This window comes from Lutjanus erythropterus, chromosome 13 (genome assembly GCF_056507025.1).
Source record: "Lutjanus erythropterus isolate fLutEry1 chromosome 13, fLutEry1.hap2, whole genome shotgun sequence".
Taxonomy (NCBI): domain Eukaryota; kingdom Metazoa; phylum Chordata; class Actinopteri; order Lutjaniformes; family Lutjanidae; genus Lutjanus; species Lutjanus erythropterus.
Genome location: NC_139329.1, coordinates 11,552,704 through 11,570,727, shown reverse-complemented (window position 1 = coordinate 11,570,727; position 18,024 = coordinate 11,552,704). Strand labels below are relative to the sequence as shown.

At 37.8% G+C, this 18,024-nt stretch overlaps 1 protein-coding gene across 1 annotated transcript; it reads left to right on the top strand.

The window, feature by feature from the left end:
• Positions 1-5,565: 5,565 nt before the first annotated feature.
• tat (tyrosine aminotransferase) lies at positions 5,566-17,332 on the top strand. The gene is made up of 12 exons (XM_084735095.1): positions 5,566-5,705; positions 6,745-7,043; positions 7,230-7,334; positions 7,571-7,638; positions 7,956-8,114; positions 9,342-9,480; positions 9,648-9,700; positions 14,608-14,760; positions 14,872-15,000; positions 15,365-15,448; positions 16,277-16,375; positions 16,506-17,332. The coding sequence occupies exons 2-12, from the start codon at positions 6,746-6,748 to the stop codon at positions 16,644-16,646; spliced, it is 1,428 nt and encodes a 475-aa protein (XP_084591221.1). The 5' UTR covers positions 5,566-5,705; position 6,745; the 3' UTR covers positions 16,647-17,332.
• The last annotated feature ends 692 nt before the right edge of the window (positions 17,333-18,024 follow it).

The window sequence follows — 18,024 nt, the reverse complement described above, 5'->3', positions numbered from 1 at the left end:
TGCTTTCTTGTTGCTCATATGTGCTGTCCATGTTGCATTAATTTTGTTTGTACACAGATGCCATCACCAGCAGTGAGAGACAGAATGAGTAAGGCTTTTGGCAAGGCCATGCAGTGCTAGTTAAAGGACAAGGTACAAAGTTCCTGTAATGTGTGTTGAATCATTATACAATATGCTATTCAAGGGAAAATCCACCCTAGAATAGAATTTATATGAAGACATTCAAAGTTATTTTTAGACAAAAATGTTAATATATTGACAAGCAGTAAGATGGAAATCACAGCGTGAGGCTCATATTGATGATCATATTTTTTGAGACTGGTGTTGTTGTTAGAATTAATCAGACATTGTTTCTGATTAATGAATTGAAAGGTGTTGTGAGTGAGAAAACAATAACCAATTCTGTGTTATGGTGGATATTCCACTGGAGGCCTGTACCTATTTATTTATTCTGGTGTACTCATGCGTTTCCTCGTGTCAGTATTGCATCAGATACATGTGATGTTGTGTGTTCCTACCTTATGAAGTAACACGGCATGCTTTCTCCTTTGCTTTTGAAGGCACTATGTAATATAGTAGCTCTTAAAATATTTTGGGGATTTTTTTTGTCTGTAAAAAATTAATATTTGGCTCTCTCTGCCCATTACTTTTCCCTTTTAAAAGATGTCTATCCTCCTTTCCTCCCCTGTGTGTTCTGCTCTCCCTCACATTCGTACACTGGGAGCTTTCCTGTTGGCCACTGAGCTCCAGTGGTGTCGCTGGTGGTGGAGTGCCTTGTTTAATGGCAAGTTAATGGTAGGTCTCTGTGTAGGTGACAGAGTCATTTATCTGATTTCCTCACCTTGAAGATTCATACTGAAGATTCATACTGGAGACCATGGGCGCTGACTTGAGTTGAATTTTGTGGGGGGCAAAAAACATCGGCCTATATAATGTTAAGGTGCGATGAAGTGAGGGGTGAGGATTAATATTTTCCTGAAAATTACACATTTTGACCACATGACCACATTAGTCTATTATCTGGTGGTATTAATAATTATTACAGAGGCAGAAGAACATCATTTCAACATTAATCAACATTATAATGAACATAAAATAAACTGTGCAGACTGTGTGCAGCTCGACCCTCGCTGCAGGTGCATGCGAGGATAAAATGCCAAGTTCAACCTGTGATCTGTCACCGTGTGAACAGCCTCATGGAAGTGATATTGTACAATTCTTCATATTTTAAACTAATGAAATTTGTTAAAACAAGTCATTTGGTTTTTTTAATGTCATGTTATTGAGCTGAAACATTCCACATTCTGTTCACGTTCAGAAGCTGCTGCTGAGTGCAACAGACAGCTCCCACGGTGCGCGCTTTGATGTTTGACACAGTAGGGTTAATAAAGCAAATGATCACTCAAAGATAAAAAGTTAAACTCTAAAAAAGTTCTTACTCACTTGGTGTGGGGCTTTGGGTGGATTCTTCAGGAGATTTTGGCGTCTTTCTTCAGTGAGGAGTACTTTTTGTCACAGCTGACTGCTGACGGTAAATCCATTGGATGCTGCAGTATTTCAACCAGATGTGTTTTGGATAAAGTATGGATCCAGTGTTTGTAAAACTTTGGGCTTTCACCTTGAATTTTTCTGATATTTGAAATGTGGCAGCAAATCTTAGTCCAGTACATGTTATCCCTCCATCGCAGCGCACAATTTGCATCTCCATTGTTTAATAATTTGAAGTTTTACCACACAAATCTGGTGGCAGACATCGTGTTGTGCGTTTCATTCAGATGGTAGAACAAAAAGGTACTGTATTAACAGCATTAATGATCAGAGGTGTTTAAATTCATGGCACTTTGTTCTGTCACCCTGGAGATGGCGCCTGTGCTGGAGACTTTCTGGTCACGGAACCACCTTATTTAACCTCCAAATCACTGCCAATGAAATGAGAATTACTTTCATTAAAATGCACATTTAATGGTCATTATCCTTTGTCTTAAAATTGTGACGTCAAAGCTTTGACTTGTGCTGAGCATGCCATCCCCAGCAAGCTGATTTATGAAACCGAGTGGCCCCCCTTTGATGAAGTATCCGACAATGACTTTGCAGTTTTGGCTGAAAGCTGAGGTCAAACTTAAGGGCCCCACAAACAGCCAGAGCATCTCCTCACAACAGCTTAAACCACTTCTTCACTAATGTTTGGTGTTCAGGAAATACCGCATACAGCTCGGGTCTTGCTGTTGTGATGAACAACTGTATTGTAGGATAAATGCATTGTTGGTTTGGGTCATTTCACAGGATTTGTTGATAATGAAAATAGAGTAACCTTTTATAATTTATGCAAAAGTACAGCAATACCTTTTAGTTTTAATGCTCCTTTGTTAACCACTTCTATCTTTCCTCATGTTCTCTCAGGGGACTTCCTTGGCTTCCTCTGGCTATATTTCATTCTAAGGGACTGTAAAATGAGCTGTGGAACATGGAAACCCCACAGTTAAGGAAAAAAACAGCTTGACTGACTGGCCATTATGTAAGGAGTAGTTTTCACATGTAAAAACAACAGATGTTTAAGTTTGACCTGCTTTTTCCCGCTCACTACCAGCCAGTCAGGCTGCTCACTGTATTTATTGCAAACTGCAATTCAATAAACATAACTGAAGAAAACGGGATACCTTTGAAGGATGACCTGACTGCATCCAGTGTCATAATAACATCATCATCAGTGTGTTTTGTTCATCTGTGTCACATATTGATTTAACACAATGTGACCGCACAGTCTAGAGGCTTGCATCTGGCAAACACTGGGACACAGGAAATCATAACATGTTTGTTGGCTCTGTTATTAGCCTTAGTATGTCATACCCATCATGAATAAGTAACTTCTTGTTTGGGTAGGAGGCAGCATAGAAGCAAGGGGGTGATAACAGTTACCGGTACTCCTAGTGTTTACGTGAGTACTTGTTTGATTGTAAGTTCATAGAACTTTTTCACAACAGATGTTTTGACTTTCACAGTAGGAAATACACAGTTGTTGCAAACATACTTGTATGTGAAATGAGTCAACTGTAATTACAACCACTCAGCTCTATAGAGATTTATTGTGGCTTTCAACACATTGTTTTTTTTACAGCCTGCAGCTTTATTCCAACATCCCACCGTGTTGTTTAGACCACAGCAGGTGGAGAAACAATGCCTTCCTTTACTTAAAGCTACAAGGAGTTTTTAACTGGTCATGAAACAGTTTCAATTAAATACTGATGCATCTAATATGATCCACATAAGCAATAAGACTGTCTGTGATCAACTATTCCTATTTATACATTTAGTTTTACCCAAGTAATTTGATTGGACAAGAGCCATGAGTGCTGACATTGAGTTCAACATCACTGGGACTTATCTACATGTATCACTCCACTTTACCGTGTTCTGGTAACCGTTAACCTATATTAACCTACATGATTCAGGGCTTATTACTGTGGAACCACTGTGGGGTCACACGCTTTTTAATCTGACAAAGTACATGGAGTTGGATACAAGCACAGCAGTTTTATAATAGCTTTTGATTTGTTTATTAGGGAAAAAATTCTTACATGTATATATTTGCCATTGATCAAAATGATTTGCATAAATATATGCATGGCTTATACAGATAAATTATTTGATTACTACCTGAACAGATTTCACAGACAGCAGATGGATTATCAGTAGGTCACCTTTTGAAATCATGCCAAAGCAACATATCTACTATAAGAAAATCCTGTGGTTGGTACATTTGCTTTAACACCACAAACAAACTGCTCTGTTTGGAAGTGGACCAAGTACTGCCTTTTCAAACAATCTCAGTTCATTTGTTTGGTCTGCCTCTCAAAATCATTAACATTTAGTCCATTAAAAAGGCCGAGCTGAATACGGCCTGGAGGCAGTTTTGTAGAAACAATTCAGACAACTAAAGGAGAGCTCCACTGTGGTAATGTGTGAGCCTACACAAAGCAGTTAGCAAGCTAATGTTAGTGCAGGAACATGTTTATCTGTTTCTAGGCAGCAGCCTAGTCCTAGTCCAGTTATGAAGCAATTTGTGACAGTGACAGTGTAATGCCAGTGTGAACTAGGCCTTCAAAATCACCACATTATGAAAGTTCCTTGTAGGCACTTTAAAGATACTAGAAGGGTTTTTTAACTGGTTATGAAACAGTTTAATACTGATGATTCTATATGAACTACATGAGCAAATGAAACCATCCATGAGAGGATCAGCTATTTCTATATAATTTTATTCTTGAGGTCAGGTCTGGTTCTCCTTGAAAACAAGCCTGTGTTTACATGTTCCCACTTAAAGTCACAGTGAATGGTATGCAAACCAGTTACAAAGAAGCATGAGATTTTTATTTTCATAATTATATTTTTTACATTATATTTTCTGGTTACTATGGTGAAAACACTACTGTTTTTGTCCATAAGGGCCTCCAATATCAACAAAATATGAAAGTTCCTTGTAGTATTTTCTAAAGAGACAGTTCATCCCAAAACCAAAAATACACATTTTATCCACCTATATGTTTTTGATGTCAGTTGCCTACTGTTAGAGATATCAGCTGTTGAGATGTCTGCCTTCTCTCAAATATAATGGGACTAAATGGCACAGGTCTTCTGTTACTCCAAGCAAAAAATTGAAAAAATTCAAAACCAGTGTCTCTTTACAAAAATCATGAGCCAGAAACTAAAAATAATCCACAAACTTTGTTGTGAGCAGCTTAATGTAGTAACTACTTTCTTTCTTACCTGGTCATGTTTTTAAGATGACACTGATTTTGAATTTTTCAAAATTTCTTTTCCTTTTTTTTTTGTGCTTGAAATATATGTCTTTTTGATTTTGGAATGAATTGTCCCTTTAAGTATGTAAGTACAATTAGCGAAATAAATACTCATTATGAATAAAAATGGCCCCTGTGTTTTATAATACACTGTTATATATTACATCATTGGATTTTTCTTATTGGTGCATTAATCATTAATCTGTAGCATTATAAAGTTTACTGTTGCTGGAGGGGAATTAATTATGTTTTCTTTGATAACATATTCTATAATATTGCATCATGTTTTAAACCCATATATGTTTTGAATGTAAAATCTGATATTGTAAATTAAAGTTGTAAAATAAATGTAGTGCAGTGTAAGTATAAATTAGTATGAAATGGAAATACTGAGATAAAGTAATTTCTTTTGAAGAAAGACACTCCATTGTAGAAGGGGTATTTATTTCCCTTTATAACTGATATATTTCAAATAGTAAAACTATTTAATTCTTTTCAGAAAAGCAAATATACTCCCCCTAGATAAATATTTAGGTATTTGTCATCCCTGCAGCCATGTTGAAGGAGACGCACTCTGGGGCCTCTCTGTTTTGACGCCAATGTGCGTGACGCACTCCTGCAGACCCCGCTGAGGTGCGCGTGACACCCATCCCACTGTACCTTCTACTCCTGCGGGATTTTGCCACTGTGAAGGTTTAAGGCGGTATGGTTCTGGTTAGTGATGTAAGAGGGGTGTAATGGCACTTCCCTCAGCCTCCACCAATGGAAATATGGGCAGGGCTCAACACCCATTTTCGGTGGTCCAGCTATAAAACCGGCATAAAACGTAACATACCATCTAAATCAAGTAAGAGTTATTAACCTGCGCGGCAGCTTTGTGGAGAAACTTTCTATTGAATATTTAATTAGGTAAGTACAAAGATGATTTATTTTTTTTTTTAAGTCTTATCATTTCAATTAATGTAGTGATATTAAATGAACAATGGATGGAGTTGTATGATAATTAAATGCATGTTTTTAAGATGTTTTTTTTATCTGTTTTATTGCGGTATGGGAAATATATCATTGTCAGCTTCCACAGCTCATTTGTTTTGCGCAATGATTGATAGATATTTATGTGGCATAGTATGATCACATTAACAACCCGTTTTTAGCGGTGAATCTCCTCTCTGTCGGTTCAATGAAGACAGTAAAACAAACAGAAGAGAATGACGATCAGAATAATGATCAATAGCACATTTTCATGAAAAATAATCATTAATTTCTATTCGTATTTATCAAATTTTATTCATAAATCAACAAATTTGAGAAAGTTCTTTTTTTTTGCGCATCTGCATTGTTAAAGATGAATTTCCAGTATTAAGACGATTCACATAAATAAACGTGGCAGTACCTCATTGTAAAAAACAAACAAAAAAAAACTCTGTTACAAGTAAAGGTCCTGCATTAAATATTTACTGATGCAAGAATGTACCTCAAAGAAATCAAAAGTATTATTATGCAGAATGGCCTCTTTTTTAATGGTGTTACAATATTACATATTTTACAGGCTATTATTAAGACACACTTAACATTTGTGATCAACAAAAATTGTGAGGAGCATTCTTACTTTGTAGCTGAGGAGCCGATTGATTTGAGTATTTTATATAGTGTTGGGCACTTTAACCTGTAATAATTCATTATATGTTACAAGATGATCACATGGTTGTAAGTCAAATCTAAATGTTTAAGATAACAAGTAACTATTTCAGATGAATGTAGTGGAGTAAAAGTACAACATTCCCCTCTGAATTGTAGTGGAGTAAAACTATTAAGCAGTACATAATGTAATACTCATGTAAAGATTAAACCTTAGCAAAGTATTCAGTAAATATACTTTCCATCACTAGAATTATTCCTGTACTTTGCTGCTCTAACAATTATTGTCTGTCATCCACATCACTTCCAGGATGGATAACAAATCTTACTTGGTTCAGATGAATGGGAATGGAGTCCATGGAAAAAGCACTGTCAATGCCAAAAGCCTGAATGGGACTGCAGTCAACGGGAAGGGAGTACACGGGAACGGCATCCACCATGTCACCGTGAATGGCAGTTTGTATCCGGCTAAAGCCAAGAGCCGCAGGCAGAGATGGGAGGTGAAGGCGTCAGAGATGGCCAACAACACGCTCAATCCCATCAGGAGCATTGTGGATGGGATGAAGCTCACACCGAACCCGGATAAAGCTATGATTGCACTTTCCATCGGTAAAAATTGTTTCATATATCACTTTGTTGCTTACATGGAATGCACAAGAGCTTGGCTGATTGTGAATACATATATCTTACTATACTTTTTTCATGTCTAGAGAGATGTTGACATTTCATATTAATGCTTAATCTTTGCTTTCTTTCACTGTTGACTGATTCCTTACTATCACATTTATTCCTCAGGGGATCCAACAGTGTTTGGAAACCTGCCTACAGATGATTCAGTGCTTCAGGCCATGAAAGACGCCATCGACTCCCAAAAATACAATGGCTATGCTCCATCCGTTGGTGAGTCACACTAACCAGCAAACCAGCGACGTTTTGGTGATTTTGCAGCTATGACTGGTATTTAATTGTCTGATGTGAGTAGATCCCACACTACATGTTCATGTTTACTAATCCCAGAGGTCAGTCATTCGGCTTGTAAGGGAGGGAATTATTTTATCATTTGCTTTTATACTATCTGTGGAAAGAATATATCTATCTTTGCATGTACTGTATACTCTCTCTTTGTCCACCGGCAGGTTATCTGAAGAGCCGACAGGCAGTGGCCAACTTTTACAGCTGCTCTGAGGCTCCACTAGAGGCAGAGGTGCTCATTCCAATCCTCATTTTTCTGCAGTGCTATGTTTAAATCTGAATCACAGTATATGACAACTTAGTGCATTTCTCCCACATTGCGAGCAAAGAAAATTTACACCATTATCTTCTAAACACAAGACTTTTTCTGCTCATAATAAATAAGTGTATAATCAGATTGTAATACATCAGAGTGCATATCTTGAAAGTTGTTCTACTTGTTAGAGTGACATTATTCATGTCAAAGAATAGAAACTGTGGGGTTTGCATAGATGCAGGATTTTGGTGTCTGCGTTCTAAAAACTGAATTGCCCCTGCACTCTCTTCCAGGATGTCATTTTGACCAGTGGCTGCAGTCAGGCCATTGACCTGGCTATCAGTGTTCTGTGTAACCCCGGGGACAACATCCTGGTCCCATGCCCAGGTTTCTCCTTATATAAGACTCTGGCTGTCTCCATGGGCATCGAGGTCAAACTCTACAACCTGCTGGTAAGTAGGAAGGGGTACCCCACTATACTATTTAATCTCTTTTTTCTTTTTGCCCTTAAATACCAATACATACTGGACTTCCCTTTCAATGTGCAAGAAAAGATTTAAAAAAATCAATTTTTTTAATTTTGACATTCCTACTGTTCGCAGTTACAAGGCTAAACATCCTCTTGATGATATTTTAGTAAGCAAGTTTCTCTTCTCATGTCGTGCAGTTGGAATAATAAGTGGATGATGAGTGGAAAAGTTTAAAATGTCATTAAAGCAGCAGGAATGTAGCTGTTTTGCTTCAGGATGAGTTTTATAGCTCCACAGATTGGAAGCAGATCTCAAAATCAAGCTCATATTTATAAGGTTCTACCACATAACTGTATAGAAACCCAAATAAATGACCACCTAGTAAATCATTGTATGTAGGTCATGTCACTTCAATTCAAGGGAGATAATCTCCCTCCCAAACAAGGACATTTTTCAGATATTCATCTGACCACAGGTCAGTGGAATGAGACAGCAGTGCAGTGAACTATCAGGCATCATATAAGGAGATGTGTGAATGATGGGAGCAGGATGTAGGTGACCTGCTGCTGCTGAATGGCAGAAACAAGATAGACATAAAGACGTGGATAGAAAGTGTTGTTAACAATTGCAGAGACATAAAGACATTGTGGAGAGGACTTGTGAGATGACAATGGTTGCATTTTCTATTATGATATTGATCATGATATTAATCATCTTGCTCAGAAGCTTACACCTTAAAAAGTGATTTACAGTGAATGAGCCACCAGAGGTTCAAAGACTGGATCAGTAGTAGCTGAGAAAGATATGTTACTGTCTGACTGTTAACAAACTTAGACTTGCTGTTGCTGACATGCTACTTTTCACCTTCCTGTTACCCTCCCCAGTATTACACCATCTTTAAACCATCTTCAAAATTTGGTTTTCTTGTCACCAAGACAAGCCTAGGACTTAAGTACAGGAAACAGGAAGGAGAAAGTTGACCAAGGTTACACTGGTTACAAAGTTTGTTCAACTGTTCAACTGGAGCACAGAGCAAAAAGGGGTGGGACTTAAGAAGGGTCGAAAATGACTATCACCCAACATCACCTGGACACAGGTGACCTATTATGCACCATTGAGGGTGCTTTTCATTTGGCTAACGTGTGTCCTCGTTTAACTCCTTTGCTTCCTTTCCTCATATAAGTTTCTGTCCTTGTTCTTTGTTTTCAGCCAGAGAAATCATGGGAGGCTGACCTGCAACAACTGGAGAGCCTGATTGACGAGAGGACATCCTGTCTGATAGTTACCAATCCCTCCAACCCGTGTGGCTCTGTCTTCACAAAGGAACACCTACAGAAGATCATCAAAGGTTAGCTGCAATTCTGCCCAACTCTGCTTAAGTGCAAAAAGAGTTAAATCCTCTAAAGCTTTTAATTGGCCTCACAGTTGACGTCATGCGCCAACATCTGGACAGTCACATGGACACAGTATTTGTTTCATCTTAGAATAACAATAAAATGATTCTTGTTTTCTCAGTGGCCTCTAAACACTGCCTCCCCATTCTGGCTGATGAAATCTACAGTGATATGGTGAGTACAACCACACATCAACACAAGTCATGTAGTACAGGTGGGCTTGTGGGCTTGTGGTGGCCTCTGAAACACCAATGAGACACATTTTTCATCGGATGTTGTGTTTCATTTGGTGGTATTTGCCCTGGCTGTGAATGATGCGTGGACAACCTCACATCAGCACAGGGGGGATTACGGGCCTTGTGTGGTGAATGAGACCTGGAAGCAGCAACCAATTAGGCGGGTATGTTGGGTGAACTGGGGGCAGGGAGGTCAGCAAAGGCAAGCAGCGGACGTGCGGGTAATAGCATTTTAGATTCAGGCTGCGTACATGTACATGTTCAAAAGTCCCTTCTAGTTCAAATATAATGATTATCACAGTGGAGTTTATTCACATCATGGTCTAAATTCAAACTCAGAGGTGCTGTCCTGTTGAGAGTAAATACCTGGGGAAACAGTATACAATACCTCAAATGGTATGTTCCAGCTGAGTATTTTATTATTTTATTATCGTGATTTTGTTTTGTAATTTAAAAATTATATTACAAGGATTCATGGTAATTTATTAGAATTATACAACACCGGGTTGGAAAATGAAATTAGAGTCGTAGTTCCTTCATAATAATATACAGATAATTAAATTCAGAATGGAAAATGTAAAAATATAAAACAAAATAAATACTCATGTATACACCCAGGAAATTATACTGTCTGTGCATTGTTTGAATTGAAAATTGAATCACATTGAATTTGAACAGCAGCAACAAGATCGTGATGATAATATGTTCGACATCTTCACATAAAAAGTTCATTTACCATCAACATCGACTGAGTTTGTGCATGAAGCATCGTATATGTAAAACACAGAGCCCTTGTCCTGCTGGAGTCTTGTGTGTTGCGTGTGGTCAGCTCAGAGTGCAGTCTGCCCCACCGGGACCAGACATTAGCCATGAGCAGCCTTAAGTACCAGCTGTAGCATGGCTGTTGTCTCCACTGTCCTCTCCTCTCAGTGGCAGCATATCCAGCTGATTTACTGCATATTCAAAAGATCCTGACTGCATTTTTGATCGTCTGAAGGTGGCTGACCTTTAATTAAAGCCAGTGCCTACAGATGTATTTGTCATAGGTGCAACAAAGCCCCAAAAAAATTAAAGGAGCTATATTAGAAGGAGCTACCAGCCTCTGAACCTATAATGATCCTAATGGACTCCATGCAGTGAAAATGGCAATTCAGATTTGGAGAAAAAGAGAGAACTGATATCAGATTGGTACACAAAGCTGTTCTACCCTTAGTTTCTGCCTCATCCTGAATTCAGCAGGAACATCATGATCTGATCTGATTTCTCATGTATAATTTGCTGCTTGAGTGTTTTTGGAGTTTATTCAGCCACAGCTAATATCCTGAGTGTGTGGCTCAGTGACAACTCTTACTGATCTTATCTTAATGAGCTCAGTCTCCAGACCCTTTGAGTCGCACAGCCTTGTGATCATTTTTGTTATGCTCAAGTTGAATCATTTTTATTTCATGTGGTTGTGTCCTTATTGTACCCTGATTCGAGCAGCGTAACTCACATATTCCAATCAACATTTTTTTTTGCAAGTTTCCTCTAGGTGCTCTGTTTTCCTCACCCAGTCCAAAAACATGCAGGCTAGCTTAACTGTTGACTCCAAATTGCCTGTAGGTGTGAATGTTAGCATGAATAGTTGTTTGTCTTGTATGTGTCAGCCCTGTGATGAACTGGAGATCAATCAATGCTGTGAGCATCACTGATGAAATTACAATAATCTTTAATATGGCGGAGGCAGAAATCAGGACAGAATAGGTAGATAGTGGGCAAACCAAATCTTTAAACACGAAAATAAATAAATTATAAATATTGACTGCCTGAAAACAACATTGTCAGAGCATTGAGTCCAAAGCGTTGGCATCAATGTAGGCCTTTACGAAATCTGTACTGGTCAAACTGTAGCTGAAGGTCATGCAAACATGACAGATACACACACACATGTAGACTCTTGTACACAGACACATAAACAGGCAGGAACACACACACATGCACGCGCGCATGCAGGCACTTATTCACACACACACACACACGATTTGTTTGTCAGACCTATAAAAAGTGGAGATAAGGTAAGAGTGGAATTGTGGTCTGCAGTAGTTTTCCACTCAGTAACATTCTGATAAGCTGATAAATACAAATTATGGGTGAAAAGAATCTTTCAGCCTTTGATTCATATCACTTCACCTACTTCAGTTTTCAGCCTCTACCTATGTTCTTTTACAAGTCAGTAATATTTTTTTTGATAGCTACACCTGTAGAAATTATCGGGTGTGTTTTATTAAAATGGACAAATGCAGGTTTGGTCTATTCATTCATTAAAGTTTGTCTCTTAGTCTCTGAGTCTGTCTCAGTAGATTTCCAGAAATGAAGCTTTGGAAATGGAGTGAATGGAAATTATCTGGGGTTGCTGGGTGCATCCACCACCATCATCTGACTATTTCACAATAAACACAAGCAGACCAGAATGACTCTGCAGTTTTTTGGCTCGCATGTGTTTGCAATTAATGCAGATGTCGGGTTTTGGCAGCTGAAACGGGAGGAAGGAGGGGCGTGTTGTGGTGGGCGGAGAGCTGGGTTAGGGGCATGGAAGTGGGGCCTTTCTTTTATGACTTGACTGTTAGGAGACTAAGGGTGGCTCCTGTCTGTGAACTGCACCAGCCAAGCAAGGCTCAGAAACTATTGCATCTCCTCTATTACACCCTCAGCAGTAAATTATGGTTTTACAACACGTGTGTGCACAGTGTAAGTACTCTGTATATCTTTTTATGAGTTGTTAAGTCAGACATTATTATTATAATCTTACAGAATGAAATGGTGTCTTTTCAAAGTGTGAAACTTTGAACCAGTGGCTTATCCCCCAAATAAGTTGGTAACTGCCCCATTGGCACACTGTTTTTCATTACATTCTACTAAACTCCTCTGTACTGATCATAATGTTTTAATGTAATCCTATTGTTACTTTATTTCAGAGAAGGGAGAGGTGGGGGAGTCAGCCATAAGCCCTGAACTGCTTTAAATTGGAGAGCTAGTGTATGCAGACACACTGTGCAGGCACATTTTAGGTGTACATGGCTGTTATGTCATTCATAGCAGTCTGGCCAATAGGATGTGGGGCAGTTCCACGGTCAGCGTACAAGATACTGACTGGCTTTAATGGAAACCAGCTTTCCATGTCTGGAGCGTATCTCACTGTGGTTACTGCACCATCACCCTCTCTCTTACTCTCTCCTATAGTCTTCCTTTGGTTTCTTCCTCACATCCAGAATAAATGTTATATAATTAAAATAATAATAATAAATAAATAAATATATAAAAAATACAAAAATATTAATATTTAATAATTAATAGTTTTTACAAGTTTTCAAGAATACAGCTAACTTGCTAACCACATTTGTTTTGTATGAGTAGGACAGTAGGTGAGGACATTTGTAGCCTTAAAGCTGCCCTTGTAAATTTGCTAGTTTTGCTAGTGACCCCATTCACATTATGCATGGTCAATGACTGTCTGTTGGATGTGTAAATAGGCAACTGTTTGCTAACATGCAGTGGTGGACAAAGTACTCAACCCCAGTACTTGAGTCAAAGTATAGATACTCCTGGTCAAATATTACTCAACTAAAGGTGAAAGTTGCTCAGTCAAAATTTTACTTGAGTTAAAGTACTAGAGTACTTGGTTTTAAAAATACTTAAGTATTCAAAAGTACATGTTTTTAAAAATACTTAAGTATTCAAAAGTACAAATTACAAAGTACATTTTCTAATATCAATACACGCTGTATTGTTTTCATGATGCATTTACAGAAGCTTGTAATTCTCTGAAACCATCTAATGATGCACTGATGCTTGTAGAACCACTCTGCTACACAAAGTCTATAGAAACACCTATAAAAACTTCAACATAGAAGTACAGTCAAAACCAAAAGGTACAGCTATTGTCATTTTCTGATGTAACTGTATTAAAATCACATCATAACATTAGATTGAAGATAAATGTGAGGAGTTCAACAAGTCTGTTAAATAACTGAGATTTCTTTCTGTCTTCAGAGGCAGTATATACATGAATTATGCTGTATTTTTCACCCCGATAAAAACAATCCATCTTTAAAAGCTACCTGGACTAATGAATAATTATAATAACATCTTGAGATTTCATTTTGTCTTTGTCCTGCTGTCACCATTACTGCTTTTTGTTTGAATGAAAGAGGGAGAGCTCGCTTGTTCTTGTTACAGAGCGCCTGGATGATGTATTTCCACTTTTACATCAGTCCCATTTGAGAGGAGCTACTGTGATTGGTTTTCTTTTGTGAGGAACACAGCATGTGACCAACTGCATTTTAGAAAAGAAAAAAACACCAAACGTCAAAAGTACAATATTTGTCTTTGAAATGTAGTGGAGTGAAAGTAATAAGTTTCCAAAAAAAACAAATACTCAAGTAAAGTACAGATACTCAAAAAATGTACTTAAGTACAGTACTCAAGTAAATGTACTTCACTACTGTCCACCACTGCTAACATGTTACCACATGTGCTTAATAAGCTAATGATGTATTCACTGTTTGCTCTGCTGTCCCCAGGTGGCCAAAAAAGTTAATTATTTCAGCTTTGAAACCACTTAATGTTCTTCAATAGTCATGTTTTCTAAATAAAGAAATGGTGTTTAGTCGGGATTCTGATTGACTTAATTGATTTACTTAAAATTGCAGCATGTGCACCTTTGATTCAAGCATGACACTTTACACTTGACTTTCCATGTCACAAATATGACCTCTGTGAATAAATGATGTCCATTCAAAGGCAGCATGAACTTGAATGAGTCTGCCCTCTGACTACATTTCATTTTGTTCCTGCTCCTGTCCTCAGGTTTTCCCAGGTTGTGCTTGTCCTTCCATGGCGTCTCTCAGCAGTGATGTTCCCATCCTTTCCTGCGGTGGCTTGGCTAAACGTTGGCTGGTCCCTGGTTGGAGGATGGGCTGGATCCTCATCCATGACAGGAATGACATATTTGGATCAGAGGTACATAGGCTTTTTTGTACATTCTTTTTGCTGGAGAGAGAGAATATGAAGACTCCAATAGATTACTGTCACATTTAGCTGACTGACACATGCAGTATGTCTCCTGTGTAGATTCGACAGGGTCTGGTGAAACTGAGTCAACGTATCCTGGGAGCCTGCAGTATCATCCAGGGTGCCCTGGAGAGCATCCTCAACAACACACCTCAAAGCTTCTACAACAGCACCATCAGCTTTCTCAAGGTAAACAATTAGGATTGAGTAACATCTTTACATATACATATACATACCTTTCTTCATTTTACTGGGACTTTGATCACAGTGCTGTCTCAATGATACCTTGGACACACAAGTCAGTCAGCAGGAGTTACCTGGAGATTGTTATTTGTGCTCAGCAGCAACTACTGCATGTTGCTATTCATACAAAAAAAATCTTACTCATAATCTTACATGACCAAACAATTTCATGTCTTCCAATATATAATGTGCCAATTCTTTACTATGTTTTGAATTTAAAAAAAATATATATTTTATTTATTTGTATTGTGACTTATAGTAATATGTATCTCATGCAACTGACTGGATGGTTTATGTTGTTCTTCCCCAGTCCAACTCAGAGATTTGTTTCAGTGAACTGTCCACTGTCCCTGGCCTGAACCCCATCATGCCCTCAGGAGCCATGTACCTCATGGTTAGTACCACAAGTGTGTGTGGTTCATTTTGAATATGGACACACATACAAATAGATTTTGTGCCTTGATGACTTTGCAGTTGAAGGGGCCCTCCACAGATTTTACATGTTAAGTTTTGTTCCAGAATGGAGGAATTTTTTAGGTTTGACCCATTAACTGAAAGGCAGGATACATCAGCCTGTGTTATGTGCTAAGTGCAATACTAAACTGCTGGTTGAAGTGACCCTTTAATGTATGTGTACAGTTTGCACAGTCTATGACAAGAAGTGTTTTCTAAATATTTGCAGTTAGGACACTTATCATCAGAGCATAAAGTCAGACTGCATCATTTGATTCATTCCAATAGATAACTATATATATATATATGTATGTGTGTGTGTGTGTGTGTGTGTGTGTGTGTGTGTGTGTGTGTGTGTGTGTGTGTATTTGTATTTTTGACAAAAATCTCAAAAAATAGTTCACACCATTATAGTATCTCAAAATTGATAACCATAATGTGAAAAAAAAATCAGTGATTTTGTTATTTTCATGATGTCATTGATAATGAATCTTTACCTTTACCTCAGTTACATCTAATGCAGGTGTTATAAAGTAATGTAAATCTATGGTACTTTAAAAACATATATTAGTTCACCAAATAAGACAAATTTAGTTGACAGTGTAATGTTAGACTATAAATATTTAACATTCAGATTCTTAAATCAGCTGTCTATGCATGTGAATTTAAACCTTTTCATCTATCATTCTATGGTAGTCTGTTAAATTAATGGAGGTTTGAATATGAAATTGAATTTCTTTTAAGAGTGTGTATGTGTACATCTGTCCAGGTGGGGATTGACATGGTGCACTTTCCAGATTTTAAGAATGATGTGGACTTCACTGAGCGGCTGGTGACTGAGCAGTCTGTCTTCTGTCTGCCTGCCTCAGTAAGAAACCATCCCTTCTGATCATTTATCCCTCTGTCCCTACATCTGTCTAAACAGTTCAATTTGAATAGAAATGTAAAATTTGTGCATTGCATTTAATACCATGTATCCGTGTTCCGTCATCCCCCAGGCGTTTGAGTACCCCAACTTCTTTCGTATTGTGGTGACGGTGCCGGAGGAGATGATGTTGGAGGCTTGTGGTCGGATCAGGGAGTTTTGCCAGCGCCACTATCGGCCCTCCAGCTGCGACAGCAATGATCTGGACCAGTGACGCAGCAGAGCTGGATCAGTCTGACAGCATGGACCTCGTGGAGACCAAAGCCTAGAGGATGGAGGAAGTGTCTTCTAGTCACAAATACTGAGCTGCTTTGAAATGTTTTCCATCATGTTATGAAGTAGAGATGTAGAAACCTGATGTTAAAGCTGTGTTAATATTGTCGACTCATCACTGTGGCAACAAAAGCTTGGAAGCAAGATATCTGATGGTCCACTGATGGTGTAATTTTTTATGTAAACCATATGAAATGAACAGGCTTAATATTTATATTTTATACAGGAAACTTATATTAACCTTGACTTGTTTTTGTGTATTTATATAATTTGTACAACGCTTTGTATGCATATGTAATGTAACTTCTTTGATATCAACAGCAAGATGGCAGGCTGTGTACACTGCATATACCAGCTGCTTCTTTGCTGTCACAATTAGGAAACGTGACTAAATATTTGAATATAAACTTTTATAAATATTATGATTTGATAATCTTCTGCATACTTTTCTTGTGCTAGTAAATGACTCTCAGTGCAATGTTAGACTGAAGTGGCATGCTCTTTATCAGAACATTTCTGCATATTGCATGTATGTTAATTGTGTGTCATAATCACATCTATTTACAGACACATACTTTTGTTTAGTAGTTTTGTTAACAGTTACCAAATAAAAAGATGTTGACATGACTGGTGTTGATTGATATACAAAAAAATACTTAGATAAACATTTTGTTTTATACGTACTGATGTTGTGTATACTTAAGTAGATTAGACTTTCAGAACAGTTTTTTACACAAAACTTCCTGGGCCTTAAAAAGACGCTACCATGTACAGCAGCACACATTTTGATAGTGAGGAACAGATCAGAATCTATGTACAATATCCGACACAAAATTAAGACATTTACAAGAAAATGTTACATGGGCTAAATACCACATTAACTTCGAATTGACTCTTAAATTTTATTTTCATAGCCCCATTTTATGATCACAAATTTGCCTCAGACCAATAGTTTTCTTTTTACAGCAGATTATTTGACTCGTATCCTCCAATGTGACTGTAATGTGACTACACATGGATCCTTCCACTTCCAGCTTTCCATTTTGGTACCATTTCTCTAGTAGCACTTTAGGTAAGGACTTTGGTGATTCCCTGACTTTTTGTCCAGTGTCTAGTTGTCTTTACATGCTGCCATCAGCAGGTCAAAATATTGTCAATTGACCTATCTGCAACTAATGATATTCCCATTAATCTCAGCTGTGCTTTATGTTTAGTGCTAATAATTAAATATTTGTCGCATAACCATGTTTAAATTAAAGGCTGAACATGGTAAGCATCACCATCTTAGTAGTGGTATGACCCAATGATGGCTCAAATTC